General features: G+C 48.3%; 1 protein-coding gene across 4 annotated transcripts in view; it reads left to right on the top strand.

Moving 5' to 3' along the window:
* The window catches only part of PALLD (palladin, cytoskeletal associated protein), a 389328-nt gene that overhangs the window by 343081 nt on the left and 30241 nt on the right, over positions 1–16006 (top strand). For 3 of the 4 annotated variants that reach the window (XM_079926090.1, XM_079926093.1, XM_079926091.1), the window contains one exon: positions 14376–14511. In XM_079926090.1, coding sequence (XP_079782216.1) covers positions 14376–14511 — 136 coding nt within the window. Of the gene's footprint in view, positions 1–1111; positions 1211–14375; positions 14512–16006 lie in introns of those variants that run through there. The other variant, XM_079926092.1, reaches the window with a different exon arrangement.

The raw sequence follows: 16006 nt of genomic DNA on the forward strand, positions 1-16006 counted from the left end.
TGGGAAATTAAAACTGCATTACTGTAAAATTAATAATTTGTTATTGCTTATTGAACCCCTGCAGGTGAAAGATGGGTGTCGTTTGCATGTTTCAGATATGGTACCAAATTTCAGTTTGTACTACGGTTTGTAGAAAGGATTGGCAGTTCACGGTTTCCTACTAAATTGGGGGTAGAATAGGTTTTGCATATGTTTTTTAGGGAGCAAAGGCAGAAATTAAAGTAGGTCTTACCCCCCCAGCATCAGCCTGTGGTATTTATTGACTACAGAGTTGACAGCAATGAAGTAGGGAAGTTGGATTCACCTAACTCTACCCAAAGTAACTTAAATCAAGTGTTTCTTTCTTTTAACTTCCCCATTGTGATAGTTTTTTTCCAAAACTCGGCTACAGGTGAGAGGGCTGAGGACTCAGGTCAGAAGCTGTTCTCTTAGTATTTCTGGTTCTGTTAAAATGCAGTGCAACTTCCGCGGGTCAGACAGAACGTCCATCCCTGGCATCTGTAAACCGGTTAGGCTCACCTGGGGTACGAGTTCAGTTCGACGTTGAGATCAGCGGTGTCCTCGGTGGACCTCGGGCTCCCGCGGGGCGGGGAGGGGGCTGGGGGCATGGGGAGGGGTGGTCGCAGGGCCTCCCGTCTCTCCCGGCCCGTCTGAAGGTGTCCTTTTCTCCCCGCAGGGACGCGCTCAAGATCCAGCAGCTGCAGCAGCAGATCCGCCTGGAGCGCGAGGCCCGCGTGCGCTCCTCGCCGCCCGCGTCCCCGGAGCCCCCGGAGCCGCGCTCGGAGCCCATGAGCGCGCTCGCCGCCCGCCCCGCGCCCGCCGCCCGCCCCGCGCCCGCCATGCAGGCCTCCGGCTCCTTCAGCTACGCGCGCCCCAAGCAGTTCATCGCCGCGCAGAGCCTGAGCCCCGGCGCGCCCCGGCCCCCGACGCCCGCGTCCCCGACGCCCCCCGAGCTCGAGGCCCCGTGGAGCGCGCTCCCGCCGCCGCCCCCGCCGCTCAGCCCGCCGGCGGCCGCCCCCGGGCCCGATGCCTTCCCGCCGCCACCGCCGCCGCCTCCGCCGCCCGGACCGGGCCCCGTGCCCCGCGCTGCGCGCCCCGGCCCCGTGCCCGCCGCGCTGCTCCGCGCCCTGCTGCCCTCGCCGCCGCCCGCCGCCACCGGCGTCTCCACCAGCGTCTCTGCGCTCGGCCTGCCCCGCGCCGCCCCTGCCACGTGAGTGCCCGCCCTCGTGTATATGTAGCGGGGTCCAGCAGCCAGGAAGGGTCGGGGCAGGGCGAGGCGGGGAGCCGGGCTGGGTGCCCTGAGGTGCATTGCAACCCGTGCGTCCGCGGGACCGAGAAATGAGCTCACCCACATACATGTCGTACACGTGAGCTCGTACATGTACCGATTGGAGGGGACAGGCATGTCAGTAGCTTCACGTTGGTGCAGAAAAAGTGAGACCCTGTGCAAGCCGGCCAGAAATGATGGAGCCGGGCCTGTCCCCAGCCACAAATGATGGAGCCGGGCCCGTCCCCAGCCGCAAATGATGGAGGCAGCCCTGTCCCCAGCCACAAATGATGGAGGCAGCCCCGTCCCTGGCGAGCCATGTTCTCTGCAGGAATTTCACGATCCTCTGTCCCAGTCTTTCTGGATGGCTCTCCTTATGTCACAGTGGTGACGTGACAGCCTTCTGAAATCTTTACTTAGAAACTCTGAGGATAAATAAGATAATGTCCACAAAAGTAGAGGAAAGCCTTCAAAAGAAACCTATGGGCAGGTGTCTTTGCGTGTAAAGTGTAATGAGTAAGAGCTAGAACTCACCCTTTTGACTGAGGGGTTCAGAAATGTGTGCTAGCCAAGGTCAGGCCAGTTCCCTGTCTCAACCCTTCCTGTTGAAATCTTGCTTCAGGGCTCGCCAGGATCCCGGTAGTGTTCAGAGAGAGAAGAAGGAGATCCTAAGGAGGGTTTAGTACTGGAATAAAAATGCGAAGACCTTAGAATTCCAGTTCTCTTCATTCACGTGCAAGTTTTCCACCCTGGGGTGTGCTCTTTGCCCGCGACAAGGTGTGTCCAGGAGCTCCCGTTAGCTGCGTCCTGTTTTGTTAGGCACTTTCTAAATGCTGGCTGCAGGAATTCTATGTTTGAAATCTGGCTCCTTCTCAAAGTTTTATTAGAAAAAGCTCAGTCAAATGACAACATAAATAACGTCGAATCAGGGAGGAGAGTCTGGATGGTAAGGATGTATCACGGGCATCTGCTGAGAGTTGAGTCAGTCCGCTGGCCTGAGAAAACCTTTGTCTCTCTCCCCTCCTTTTGTGTTTGAGCTTTTATTTGGCGGCTGGGGAATGAATATTACCTTGCTTCAAAGAAGCTAACTGATAGAAAGGCGGGGGTTGTTACCTGACACCCTCCTCCTTACTAAGAAATGGCACCAAATCTTGCTTCCCGGAAGACGAGTCCTATATAAATCATCCGCCTATTAGTTCTCAGTTGGAATTTGAACAAAGGTGAGTCTACCAAAAGCCTTGGTGGTGGAGGGGTCATACCTTTTATCATCTTAAGTAGAAAAAGTGGTTTATTCTGGTTTTTGACTTCGAAATTCTATTGCGTTAAGCAGTTCTAAGGGCTTACCTCGAGTCATAGAAGCGCTGGCCTCTTATCAGCATCTGTCGTAGTTACTCATACGGAGTCAAAATAATTTTATAATTGTTCCCAGAGAGGGTCCAGCAGCTCCTGCCGCTTCTTAAAAGTTACTGGATTGGGGGAGAATGGATACATGTATATGTAGGGCTGAGTCACTGCGAAACCATCACAACCTTGTTAATCGGCTATACTCCAATATAGAATAAAAAGTTTAAGAAAAAAAAGGTAATGGAGAAATCACGCTGGTTTTGTGCTGTGGGAAACTGTATCCTAGAGGTAGTTAGGCGCTGTGACACCAGGGTTCAGTGGCAACCCCAGGCTTCCAGCTCTGTGCCAGCCCAGAAGGCGCTGTTGTGTGGTTACCCTTTTGTCTTCAAAAAGTTTTCCTGTTGCCAAATCACACGCACTTGAAGAATTCGTTCTTTTGGTTTGATACATGGGACTTTTCAAACATTCTTTTCCTCTGGTGAATTGTGGCATCACTCGTTTTGCATTCTGAATTAGAAACAAAAAAGTAGCTATTTATCTGTCATAATCATTCAAATACTTTGCCAAAGACCGAGGGTCCCTTTCAGGGTTGCCATGACCAATTGGCGTCCTTGAATTTGTCGGAACTGCCGAGCTCTTGTCAAGTGACTCTTTTCAGTTACTTATTTATATGTTATTGGGCACTCACGGTGATAGCGACAGCACACTCAGTTTCACTTACACGGCGTTTCTCTGGTCGAACAGTTTTGCCATGTGTGTCAAGTGCTACTAAGTGAACCGGTTACACGTGACTCAGTGAAGTAGAAATCCAGTAGTTGGGTTGGTTTTTGTAGTTGTATTTTTTTTGCCTACCTGTTGTACCAAAATATTGAGTATAAATTTCAGATACCTCAGTTTTCTTAATCATCAGTCGTAGTACTGGCTGTTGTTTGTATGTTTAGCATCGTCCTGTTTTCATCTGTCGAAGAGTAGGTCTAAGTAGTCTGTGGAGATAAGGTTCTGCTCCTCGCGTCTGGGCCGTGGAGGGCAAGGCAAGGGGCAGAGGCAGGGAGGCCCGGGACAGCGGCCTCTGCCGGCACGCGTCCTCGCGCGTGAGTGGGCTTTGGGGGACTTCTGTGCATCCAGGCCCCTCGTGCCTTTCCTGCAGACAGCTGCCTCTTCCCCGGGCCGTGGGGTCACCTGCAGGGAAAATACTGCCTCCTCAAAGCTGGTGACAGACACAGATGTTCAGGTGACTAAATCTCTCAGACGGAGGCCGTGAGGAAGAGCACGGGCCTCACTTCTATAAAATGAATGTATCCCCCTCCTCTCAGAATCGCTGCTTCCACTGCTGTAATCCTGTCCCCTGCTCAGTGAATCAGCCCGAAAGGCGGTGGGGATCCAGGGCATCTGGGAGTGCCACCCCCCGCCCGGAAGGAGGGCGGCAGCTCTGCCTTAGCTGGTCCCGAGTGGCTGGGCAAGTCTCAAGGTGGGTCAGATCAGACCCGACCCAGATGGCCCGCTGGGCACTGCACTGCTCACCCACCTTCACGCTCCTGGAGCCTGCTCCCAGGCGGCAGGTAGCCACGGTGGTGCAATGTTTTATGCTCTGAACTACCTCTTTTATAATAAGGAGGCTTCGCTGCGTTTGTCAGCAGAAAAGCATGTGTCATTAGGAGCTGTGATGCACATGCGTTGAGAGCTTTTATCCTGCAGCCTCTCAGCTCTTGATAGGCAGTATCTCCTTGTCCTCTCTTCCTCCCTGACTTATAGGAAACAGGTAGGTGGGGACAACGCCATCATTCTCCCTTCAAGGTGAGAGACCAGGAGGGGGCGGGTTTCCCAGGGTTCTGGAATTAGCCCTAGCGAGGAGTGACTTCGCCTTGGGGTGTGGCCCAGGCTGATCTGTAATCAATCTGATGTCTGATGTTTTTTGACTGAGGTTAAAGACTGCAGACCAACAAAAACCCCCAAGTCTTAAGGAAAAGTTCGTAATGGTTTCCATTGTAGTTTAGACGTTTACAAATCGGGACCGTGGTTAGATAGTAACTAATAGAAAAGACAGAACCGGCAGTGGACTTTGCCACAGGAAACAGGTAGAGGCGGAGGCCCCAAGGGTCTTGTCATTGGGCTCACTGGGGTCCAGCATCTTAGAGGATTCCACAAAACGCACATCCAGTCCCAAGCAAGTGTTCCCCAGAAAGTAGCAGGCCAGGTCTCGGGTGATGGTTCTGTTCAGCTCCCTGCCCCAGGAGCAGCTGGAAGAACACCTCGGTCCTGGGTGACCCTGCACAGGGTGCGCGGGCGGGCACAGTGCACACACGTGTGCCCGGGCCCAAAGGCAACGTGGAGAGAGTGTAACATTGGTGTAAAGTTACGTGCTGTCCTTGAAGCATGAGCTTCAGGTGCCCAACTGGACGCCAACAGCTTTGGCTTCAAAATAAAAATCAGTAAAAATAATAGAATTGATGTACGGAAACTTAGTTTATGTATCTGCGGCTCTATTTTTTTTTGAATTTTATTTTATTTATTTTTTTATACAGCAGGTTCTTATTAGCTATCCGTTTTATACATATTACTGTATACATGTCAATCCCAATCCCCCAGTTCATCCCACCACCACCCTCACCACTTTTCCCCCTTGGTGTCCATACGTTTGTTCTCTACATCTGTGTGTCTATTTCTGCCCTGCAGACCAGTTCATCTGTACCATTTTTCTAGGTTCCACATATATGCGTTAATATACGATATTTGGTTTTCTCTTTCTTACTTCACTCTGTGTGACACTCTCTAGATCCATCCACGTCTCTGCAAATGACCCAATTTCGTTCATTTTTATGGCTGAGTAATATTTCAGTGTATATATGTGCCACATCTTCTTTATCCAGTCATCTGTTGATGGGCGTTTAGGTTTCTTCCATGTCCTGGCTATTGTAAATAGAGCTGCAATGAACATTGTGGTACATGACTCTTTGAATTATGGTTTTCTCAGGGTATATGCCCAGTAGTGGGATTGCTGGGTCGAATGATAGTTCTATTTTTAGTTTTTTAAGGAACCTCCATACTGTTCTCCATGGTGGCTGTATCAATTTACATTCCCACCAACAGTGCAAGAGGGTTCCCTTTTCTCCACACCCTCTCCAGCATTTGTTGTTTGTAGATTTTCTGATGACGCCCGTTCTAACTGGTGTGAGGTGGTACCTCATTGTAGTTTTGATCTGCAGTTCTCTAATAATTAGTCATGTTGAGCAGCTTTTCATGTGCTTCTTGGCCATCTATATGTCTTCTTTGGAGAAATGTCTATTTAGATCTTCTGCCCATTTTGGATTGGATTGTTTGTTTTTTTAATATTGAGCTGCATGAGCTGTTTGTATATTTTGGAGATTAATCCTTTGTTCATTGAATCATTTGCAAATATTTTCTCCCCTTCTGAGGGTTGTTGTTTCGTCTTCTTTGTAGCTTCCTTTGCTTTGCAAAAGCGTTTAAGTTTCATTAGGTCCCATTTGTTTATTTCTGTTGTTATTTCCATTACTCCAGGAGGTAGATCAAAAAAGATCTTGTTGTGATTTATGTCAAAGTGTGTTCTTCCTATGTTTTCCTCTAAGAGTTTTATAGTGTCCAGTCTTACATTTTAGGTCTCTAATCCATTTTGAGTGTATTTTTGTGTATGGTATTAGGGAGTGTTCTAATTTCATTCTTTTACATGTAGCTGTCCAGTTTTCCCAGCACCACTTACTGCAGAGGCTGTCTTTTCTCCATTGTATGTGCTTGCCTCCTTTGTCATAGATTAGTTGACCATAGGTGTGTGGGTTTATCTCTGGGCTTTCTATCCTGTTCCATTGATCTATATTTCTGTTTTCGTGCCAGTACTGTATTGTCTTGATTACCGTAGCTTTGTATTAGAGTCTGAAGTCAGGGAGTCTGATTCCTCTAGCTCCGTTTTTTTCCATCAAGACTGCTTTGGCTATTCGGGGTCTTTTGTGTCTCCATACAAATTTTAAGATTTTTTGTTCTAGTTCTGTAAAAAATGCCATTAGTAATTTGATAGGGATTGCATTGAATCTGTAGATTGCTTTGGGTAGTAGAGTCATTTTCACAATATTGATTCTTCTAATCCAAGAACATGGTATATCTCTCCATCTGTTTGTATCATCTTTAATTTCTTTCATCAGTGTCTTATAGTTTTCTGCATACAGGTCTTCCGTCTCCCTAGGGATGTTTATTCCTTGGCATTTTATTCTTTTTGTTGCAATGGTGAATGGGATTGTTTCCTTAATTTCTCTTTCTGATTTTTCGTTGTTAGTGTATAGGAATGCAAGAGATTACTGTGCATTAATTTTGCATCCTGCAACATTACCAGATTCATTGATTAGCTCTAGTAGTTTTCTGGTGGCATCTTTAGGATTCTCTACGTATAGTATCATCTGCACACAGTGAAAGTTTTACTTTTTCTTTTCCAATTTGTATTCCTTTTATTTCTTTTTCTTCTCTGATTGCTGTGGCTAGGACTTCCAAAAGTATGTTGAATAATAGTGGTGAGAGTGGACATCCTTGTCTTGTTCCTGATCTTAGAGGAAATGCTTTCAGTTTTTCACCATTGAGAATGATGTTTGCTGTGGGTTTGTCGTATATGGCCTTTATTATGTTGAGGTATGCTCACTTTCTGGAGAATTTTTATCATAAATGGCTGTTGAGTTTTCTCAAAAACCTTTTCTGTGTTTGTTGAGATGATCATGTTTGTTATTCTTCGATTTGTTAATATGGTGTATTACATTGATTGATTTGTGTATGTTGAATCCTTGCATCCCTGGCATAAATCTCATTTGTTCATAGTGTATGATCCTGTTAATGTGTTGTTGGGTTCTGTTTGGTACTATTTTGTTGAGGATTTTTGCCATCTATATTCATTAGTGATATTGGTCGGTAATTTTCTTTTTTTGTAGTATCTTTGTCTGGTTTTGGTATCAGGGTGATGGTGGCCTCATAGAATGAGTTTGGGAGTGTTCCTTCCTCTGCATTTTTTGGAAGAGATTGAGAAGGATGGGTGTTAGCTCTTCTCTAATTGTTTGATAAAATTCACCTGTGAAGCCATCTGGTCCTGGACTTTTGTTGTTGGAAGATTTTTTTTTTTTTTTTGCTGTACACGGGCCTCTTACTGTTGCAGCCTCTCCCGCCGCAAAGCACAGGTTCCGGACGTGCAGGCTCAGCGGCCATGGCTCACGGGCCCAGCCACTCTGTGGCACGTGGGATCCTCCCAGACCGGGGCACGAACCCGCGTCCCCTGCATTGGCAGGCGGAGCCCCAACCACTGCGCCACCAGGGAAGCCCTGTTGGAAGATTTTTTTTTTTTTTTGGAAGATTTTTAATCACAGTTTCAGTTTCATTGCTTGTGATTGGTCTGTTCATATTTTCTGTTTCTTCCTGGTTCAGTCTTGGAAGGTTATACCTTTCTAAGAATTTGGCCATTTCTTCCAGGTTGTCCATTTTATTGGCATAGAGTTGCTTGTAGTAGTCTCTTAGGATGCTCTTTATATTTCTGCGGTGTCTGTTGTAATTTCTCCTTTTTCATTTCTAATTTTATTGATTTGAGTCCTCTCCCTCTTTTTCTTGATGAGTCTGGCTAATGGTTTATCAATTTTGTTTATCTCCTCAAAGAACCAACTTTTAGTTTTATTGATCTTTGCTATTGTTTTCTTTGTTTCTGTTTCATTTATTTCTTGTCTGATCTTTATGATTTCTTTCCTTCTACTAACTTTGGGTTTTGTTTGTTCTTGTTCCTTCAGGTGTAAGGTTAGATTGTTTATTTGAGATGTTTCTTGGTTCTTGATGTAGGCTCGTATTGCTATAAACTTCCCTCTTAGAACTGCTTTTGTTGCATCCCATAGGTTTTGGATTGTTGTGTTTTCATTGTCACTTGTCTCTAGATAAGTTTTTTATTTCCTCTTTGATTTGCAGTGATCTCTTGGTTATTTAGTAACATATTGTTTAGCCTCCATGTGTTTGTGTTTTTTACGGTTTTTTCCCGTAATTCATTTCTAATCTCATAAAGTTGTGGTCAGAAAAGATGCTTGATATGATTTCAGTTTTCTTAAATTTACTGAGGCTTGATTTGTGACCCAAGATATGATCTATCCTGGATAATGTTCCATGCGTTCTTGAGAAGAAAGTGTAATCTGCTGTTTTTGGATGGAATGTCCTATAAATATCAGTTAAACCTATCTGGTCTATTGTGTCATTTAAAGCTTGTGTTTGCTTTTTAATTTTCTGTCTGGATAATATATCCATTGGTGTAAGTGAGGTGTTACAGTCCCCCACTATTACTGTGTTTCTGTCGATTTCCGCTTTCATAGCTGTTAGCAGTTGCCTTATGTATTGCAGTGCTCCTATGTTGGGTGCATATATATTTATAATTGTTATATCTTCTTCTTGGATTGATCCATTGATCGTATGTAGTGTCCTTCCTTGTCTCTTGTAACATTCTTTCTTTTAAAGTCTATTTTATCTGATATGAGTATTGCTACTCCAGCTTTCTTTTGATTTCCATTTACATGGACTATGTTTTTCCATCCCCTAACTTTCAGTCTGTATGTGTCCCTAGGTCTGAAGTGGGTGTCTTGTAGACAGCATATATGTCTTGTTTTTGTATCCATTCAGCGAGCCTGTGTCTTTTGGTTGGAGCATTTAATCCATTCACGTTTAAGGTAATTATCGATATATATGTTTCTATTACTGTTTTCTTCATTGCTATGGGTTTGTTTTTGTCAGTCCTTTTCTTCTCTTGTGTTTCCCACTTAGAGAAGTTCCTTTAGCATTTGCTGTAGAGCTGGTTTGGTAGTGCTGAATTCTCTTAGCTTTTGCTTGTCTGTAAAGATTTTGATTTCTCCATCGAATCTGAATGAGATCCTTGCCGGGTAGAGTAATCTTGGTTGTAGCTTCTTCCCTTTTATCACTTTAAATATATCATGCCACTCCCTTCTGGCTTGTAGAGTTTCTGCTGAGGAATCAGCTGTTAACCTTATGGGAGTTCCCTTATGTGTTATTTGTCGTTTTTCCCTTGCTGCTTTCAATAATTTTTCTTTGGCTGTAATTTTTGACAATTTGATAACTGTGGTTCTCGGCATGTTTCTCCTTGGGTTTATCCTGCCTGGGACTCTCTGCGCTTCCTGGACTTGGGTGGCTATTTCCTTTCCCATGATAGGGAAATTTTCAACTATAATCTTTTCAAATATTTTCTTGGGTTGTTTCTCTCTCTCTCTTCTCCTTCTGGAACCCCTATAATGCGAATGTTGTTGCGTTTAATGTTGTCCCAGAGGTCTCTTAGGCTGTCTTCAGTTCTTTTCCTTCTTTTTTCTCTCTTCTGTTCCATGGCAGTGAATTCCACCATTCTGTCTTCCAGATCACTTATCTGTTCTTCTGCCTTAGTTATTCTGCTATTGATTCCTTCTAGTGTAGTTTTCATTTCAGTTATTGTATTGTTCATCTCTGTTTGTTTGTTCTTTAATTCTTCTAGGTCTTTGTTAAACATTTCTTGCATCTTCTCGCTCTTTGCCTCCATTCTTTTTCTGAGGTCCTGGATCATCTTCACTATCATTATTCTGAATTCTTTTTCTGGAAGGTTGCCTATCTCCACTTCATTTAGTTGTTTTTCTAGGGTTTTATCTCGTTCCTTCATCTGGTACATAGTCCTCTGCCTTTTCATCTTGTCTGTCTGTGAATGTGGTTTTTGTTCCACAGGCTGCAGGACTGTAGTTCTTCTTGCCTCTGCTATCTGCCCTGTGGTGGATGAGTCTGTCTAAGAGGCTTGTGCAAGTTTCCTGATGGGAGGGACTGGTGGTGGGTAGAGCTCACTGTTCCTCTGGTGGGTAGAGCTCAGTAGAACTTTAATCTGCTTGTCTGCTGTTGGGTGGCGCTAGGTTCCCTCCCTGTTGGTTGTTTGGCCTGAGGCAACCCAACACTGGCGTCTACCTGGGCTCTTTGGTGGGGCTAATGGCAGACTCTGGGAGGGCTCACGCCAAGGAGTACTTCCCAGCACTTCTGCTGCCAGTGTCCTTGTCCCCATGGTGAGCCACAGCCACCCCCCACCTCTGCAGGAGACCCTCCAACACTAGCAGGTAGGTCTGGTTCAGTCTCCTATGGGGTCACTGCTCCTTCCCCTGGGTCCCTATGCACACTACTTTGTGTGTGCCCTCCAAGAGTGGAACCTCTGTTTCCCCCAGTCCTGTCGAAGTCCTGCAATCAAATCCCACTAGCCTTCAGAGTCTGATTCTCTAGGAATTCCTCCTCCCGTTGCCGGACCCCCAGGTTGGGAAGCCTGACGTGGGGCTCAGAACCTTCACTCCAGTGGGTGGACTTCTGTGGTATAAGTGTTCTCCAGTCTCTGAGTCACCCACCCAGTGGTTATGGGATTTGATTTTACTGGGATTGCACCCCTCCTACTGTCTCATTGTGGCTTCTCCTTTGTCTTTGGATGTGGGGTATCTTTTCTGGTGAGTTCCAGTGTCTTCCTGTCCATGATGGTTCGGCAGTTAGTTGTGATTCTGGTGCTCTCGCAAGAGGGAGTGAGAGCATGTCCTTCTAGTCGGCCATCTTGAACCAATCTCTCTCGGGCTCTTTTTTTTTTTTTTTTTTCTTGCGGTATGCGGGCCTCTCACTGCTGTGGCCTCTCCCGTTGCGGAGCACAGGCTCCGGACGCTCAGGCTCAGCGGCCATGGCTCACGGGCCCAGGCGCTCCACAGCATGTGGGATCTTCCCGGACCGGGGCACGAATCCGTGTCCCCTGCATCGGCAGGCAGACTCTCAACCACTGCGCCACCAGGGAAGCCCATCTCTCGGGCTCTTGTATACATTAATTTCTTTTTTTGGCCATGCAGCTTGCAGGATCTTTGTTCCCCGACCAGGGATTGAACCTGGGCCTCTTCGGCAGTGAAAGCACGGAGTCCTACACAGTGGATGCCAGGGAATTCCCTCTTTTATCCATTAATTTCTGAGCTACACTCTTGGATGTGAGGGATTCCTGCCTGACAGCATGTTGATTTTGCTCACTCTGCAACTTTGTGAAGTTTAGTCTCCATTCGATTTCGCTGAGTGTGGGAAGAGAAGCATACGGGGGCTCTTCGTTTAAAAAAAAATCCGGTGGCCAGACAGGCCAAGGACCTCCTACGTCATGCGCTCTGCGCTGCGTCTGTGAGCACGGACCGTGTTGACCTGGAACAGTCCGTCAAGGGAGGATGCTCTCGAGGTCGTTCAGTAGTCAAGGAAAAGAAGAAAACGTCCTGGGATTGGCGTGGTTGAATCTGGAGGGTTTTACTTTCCACATGCGTGTGTATGTGGTTGAGCTGTTTTCACCCCCAGCGCCATGAGTTTTATTTAACATAGTCAGTGGTGTCACATTGAAGCTGGTGTGGACAGGACAGGATGCTTCTGCAGGCGTGGGCTGAGCACAGGAGCGGTCAGCACATAAGACGCGTAGGGATGCCACTGGTTCCTGTGCGCTGAGTACAGGGTTTTGTGAACAGTTCTGGTTTGGGTAACAGTTTACGTTAAAGAGACGTTTTAATTTTTCACTGTACAAACCATTATGAAGGGAAAGCATCTCAGGACTTCCCTGGCGGTCCAGTATTTAGGACTTGGCCCTCTCACTTCCCAGGGCTCTGAGTTTGATCCCTGGTCGGGGAAGTAAGATCCCGCAGGCCATGCAAAAAAAGAAAAAAAAAATTTTTTTAGAGAAGGGAGAGCATCTGTTTGTCACCAGATGCTCTTTTTATTCCTGACGAGTTGCTCTTTGTTCATCAGAAGTTGGTGCCACGTTGGGGAGCAGACCACAGCCGTTTTACAACAGATTCCTTTTATAGGATAGCACTCCGTTGCCAAAACTTTGCGTCAAAAGTTTGTCACCGCTGTTCTTGCCGGGCGCCTCCCCTTTCCAAATGCTCCATCTTGGTTTCTGCCCTGATCTCAGATCTTCACCCTTACTGTGTGCTCTGTTTTTAATAAAGTTCCTTAGTGTTTTCTGAATTACATTAATAATTAGTCCAAATGAGATACTCTCAGAAAAAAAGAAAAGGTTCCGTATTAAACTAAGCGACAGCGCCGTGGCCTGTCCCCGAGGTGCCCGGTGCCCCGTTGACCCCCGGGCTGGCTCTGGTGGCCCTCCCTGTGGTCACCCCGGTCCAGCTCCTCATGGACCCGCTTCTGTCACCTGGCCTCCCACCGGGTCCTCCGTCCCTCCCCTCTGCCGTCCCCACTGTAGAAGCTGATTTTTGCAGGAATCGTGACCTCAGTCTGCTCTACGTGTGTCCCTGGCTCCCAGAGCCGAGCAGGGCCCTGACCAGGGGGTCTGCGGGGGTGTGGGCAAGCTCTTGGGGGCTCTGCTCAGCATCCTGGGGTCCTCTTCACTCCCCCCGGCCTCCCTTGGCCAGTCCCTCCATGATCCGCCGCCCTGTAGGGTGGTCTCTGTCAACTGCCCCAGAGCCCCTCCTGCAGGCCCTGGTTTTCCCCATAATCCTGGGAGACCTGTGCCTTTAGTTCCCACATTTTGCACTTTACGGAGGAGGAGGTGGAAGCACGAGCCATTGGCTAACTGGCCCAGTCTTTCTGTAAAGGGCGATGCTGGCCTCTTCACCCTTTTTGCTGTGATGCCCACCTGCATCCCCACACCTCCCACCCGTGACCCTGCCCGCCTGCATCCCCACACCTCCCACCCGTGACCCTGCCCGCCTGCATCCCCACACCTCCCACCCGTGACCCTGCCCGCCTGCATCCCCACACCTCCCACCCGTGACCCTGCCCACCTGCATCCTCACACCCCCCCTGTGACTCCGCCCACCTGCATCTTCACATGTCCTACCTGTGACCCTGCCCACCTGCATCCTCACACGTCCCACCCGTGACCCTGCCCACCTGCATCCTCACACCCCCCTGTGACTCCGCCCACCTGCATCTTCACATGTCCTACCTGTGACCCTGCCCACCTGCATCCTCACACCCCCCTGTGACTCCGCCCACCTGCATCCTCCCACGTCCTACCTGTGACCCTGCCCACCTGCATCCTCACACCTCCCACCCGAAAGTATATTGTGTGCATTCTTCTCTAACTTGCTCTTTTTTAACCTTGACATTATATCTTTGAAATTTACCTTTGGTGATACGCATCCTTCTTTTCCACTGTTGGACGGTGTTCATTTCTCACTCATCTTTACCCACAGCCCTGTGAGGGAGGAAGAAGTAAACTAGGCAGCACATGGCTTCAGTCCACCAGTCAGGCCTGCACCCTGCAGCCCAGCCAGACCAGGACAGAAGAGGAGGGCGGAGAGGGCAGGATTCACGTTTGCTCAGGGCGGGCGGGGCACTGATGCAGAATGAACTGGCGGCAGAGGACCAGGGGGCTGAGTTGAGGGAAGGATGCAGAAGTCTGTTCTTCCTGAAACCCTCTGATGGTCTCATGTGGCGGTGGGTGTTGTTACACCTGTTTATGACACGTGCTGGGAAGCCTGCGCAAAGTCACAGACCTAACACGGTGGAAACCCAGGTCTGGGTATAAACAGGGCCACGTATTTGTTGCCAATTCCCCGGCCTTGGCCCTCATCTCACCCCGGCGGGTGCGCCCTGGGTGTACGGACTTTCTCTGGGGACCGGTTCCCGTCAGCGTCACTGGTCCCACACCCAGCGGGACAGGCGTGGCCGTCAGGGTGGGTGGTGCTGGGCCGGGGGGGGGGGCAGGGGGGGGGGTGTGTGCCTGGCCCTGACCCTGACCGTGACCCTGACCGCGCTGTGTGCTTGCCCACAGGGGATTTCCCAAGAAGGCCAGCAGAACTGCCCGCATCGCCTCGGACGAGGAGATCCAGGGCTCGAAGGATGCCGTCATCCAGGACCTGGAGCGGAAGTTGCGCTTCAAGGAGGACCTGCTGAACAACGGGCAGCCGGTACAGGGCGGGGTGTGCTGGGGTGGGCGGGGTCTGGAGCTGCCCCCGAGCCCTTCCCCCTCCCCCAGGCCTAGGGTCCCGAGTCGCGTCCTGACCGCTGGCCCGGTACCCCGAGCCCCCACGTTCCTCTGCGTGGTGAGGCTTGGGTCCGGGAAGTGGGGAGGGGAGAAGGCTGCTTTCTGCTGCCTCCTGTCATGGACCATTCCTGGGGCGTCACAGCAGGTTGGAGGGAAGGAGGGAGGAAGGACTGAGGGTGAGGCCGGGGTAGGGCAGTGAGGACCTGCGACCTTACAGAGAAAAAGGAACCAATCCCGCTGGAGGGGTAGGCGTGGGGAGAGCCATGCCCCCCGGTGACCTGTCTGCCGGAAGCAGTGAATCGGGATTAAAGTTCCAGAAGCAGAATTTGGATTCCAGGCCCTGCAGTGCTTCTGCACAAAAAGCATCTTTCCTTAGGAGACCATGGCTGGAGTCTAGAGTGTTAGGAGACACGGATTCCGTCACCTGAAAGAGGAGCCTTGCTTCCCATCCTCGTTCCAGTCTGTCAGGGCAGGACAGCTCAGCTCAAGGAGAAAATAGTAATTCTGTTTCAAGGCTGCAGAATTGTGAAGTCGACCAGAGTAGCTCTGGTGACAGTGTGCACAGATGTTTCCTCCAGTGGACCTAGTGTTTCCTTGCCAGTCTTTTTTGTTCGGTTTTGGGGGTTACTGACCCTTTTCTTATCACATCAGAGTACTTCAAGGGGACAGGAAAAGCAAGTCTAGCAAAGGAGGTCTCAGGTAGGGGAAAGGAGCCTTTTGTGCTTTATTATGGGGAAATTTGCCCAGCTCTTAAGTAGAAGCAGAAAAGGGCCTCTTTGTATAAAATCTCCCTCACACACCTTTTTCAGGAGAGAGAGTCTCTGTACTAGTTAAGTTTTCTAGGAATTGTAATTATCAAGCGTTGATGGATAAAAATGTGAGCACAGGCCGCATCTGCCCGGGAAGATGGGGACTAGAGGAGGGTGTTGGATGCTGGTCTTAATTATCAGGATCCTGACCTGAGCTCAGGAAGATTAAAAGGCTAATGAGTTCCTGTGTTGGTTAGTGATTTCGAAGAGAAGATTTTCACCAAGGGAAAATATATTCTCCCTGAAATAAGTGGTTGCACGTGTAAGTGTACGTATTCTGGAAGTTTGCCCTGGCTCTGTCAACCAGAGCCTTTGATAGATTAAAACAAATACTTAAGGGAACTTTTTCAATCCAGGTAAAGGCATCTCTCCAGGTTTTTTTTTTTCTTTTTTTCTTTTTTTTTGGTTGTTTGTTTAAATATTCCTTATGGACTAACTCTTGGTTAAAAAGTAAGACTTCTATAAGCCCTTACGTTATACTATGTGTATTTATTTTTGTTATATATATATCATGTGTCTCACGTATAAATATATATTTTTGGTATTTGTCTGTTAAGCAGTGAATGACATTTCCAGTATTTTCCATAGATTTCCACATTTGAGAGTTTA

This window comes from Stenella coeruleoalba (genome assembly GCF_951394435.1).
Source record: "Stenella coeruleoalba genome assembly, chromosome: 7".
NCBI classification, from domain to species: Eukaryota; Metazoa; Chordata; class Mammalia; order Artiodactyla; family Delphinidae; genus Stenella; species Stenella coeruleoalba.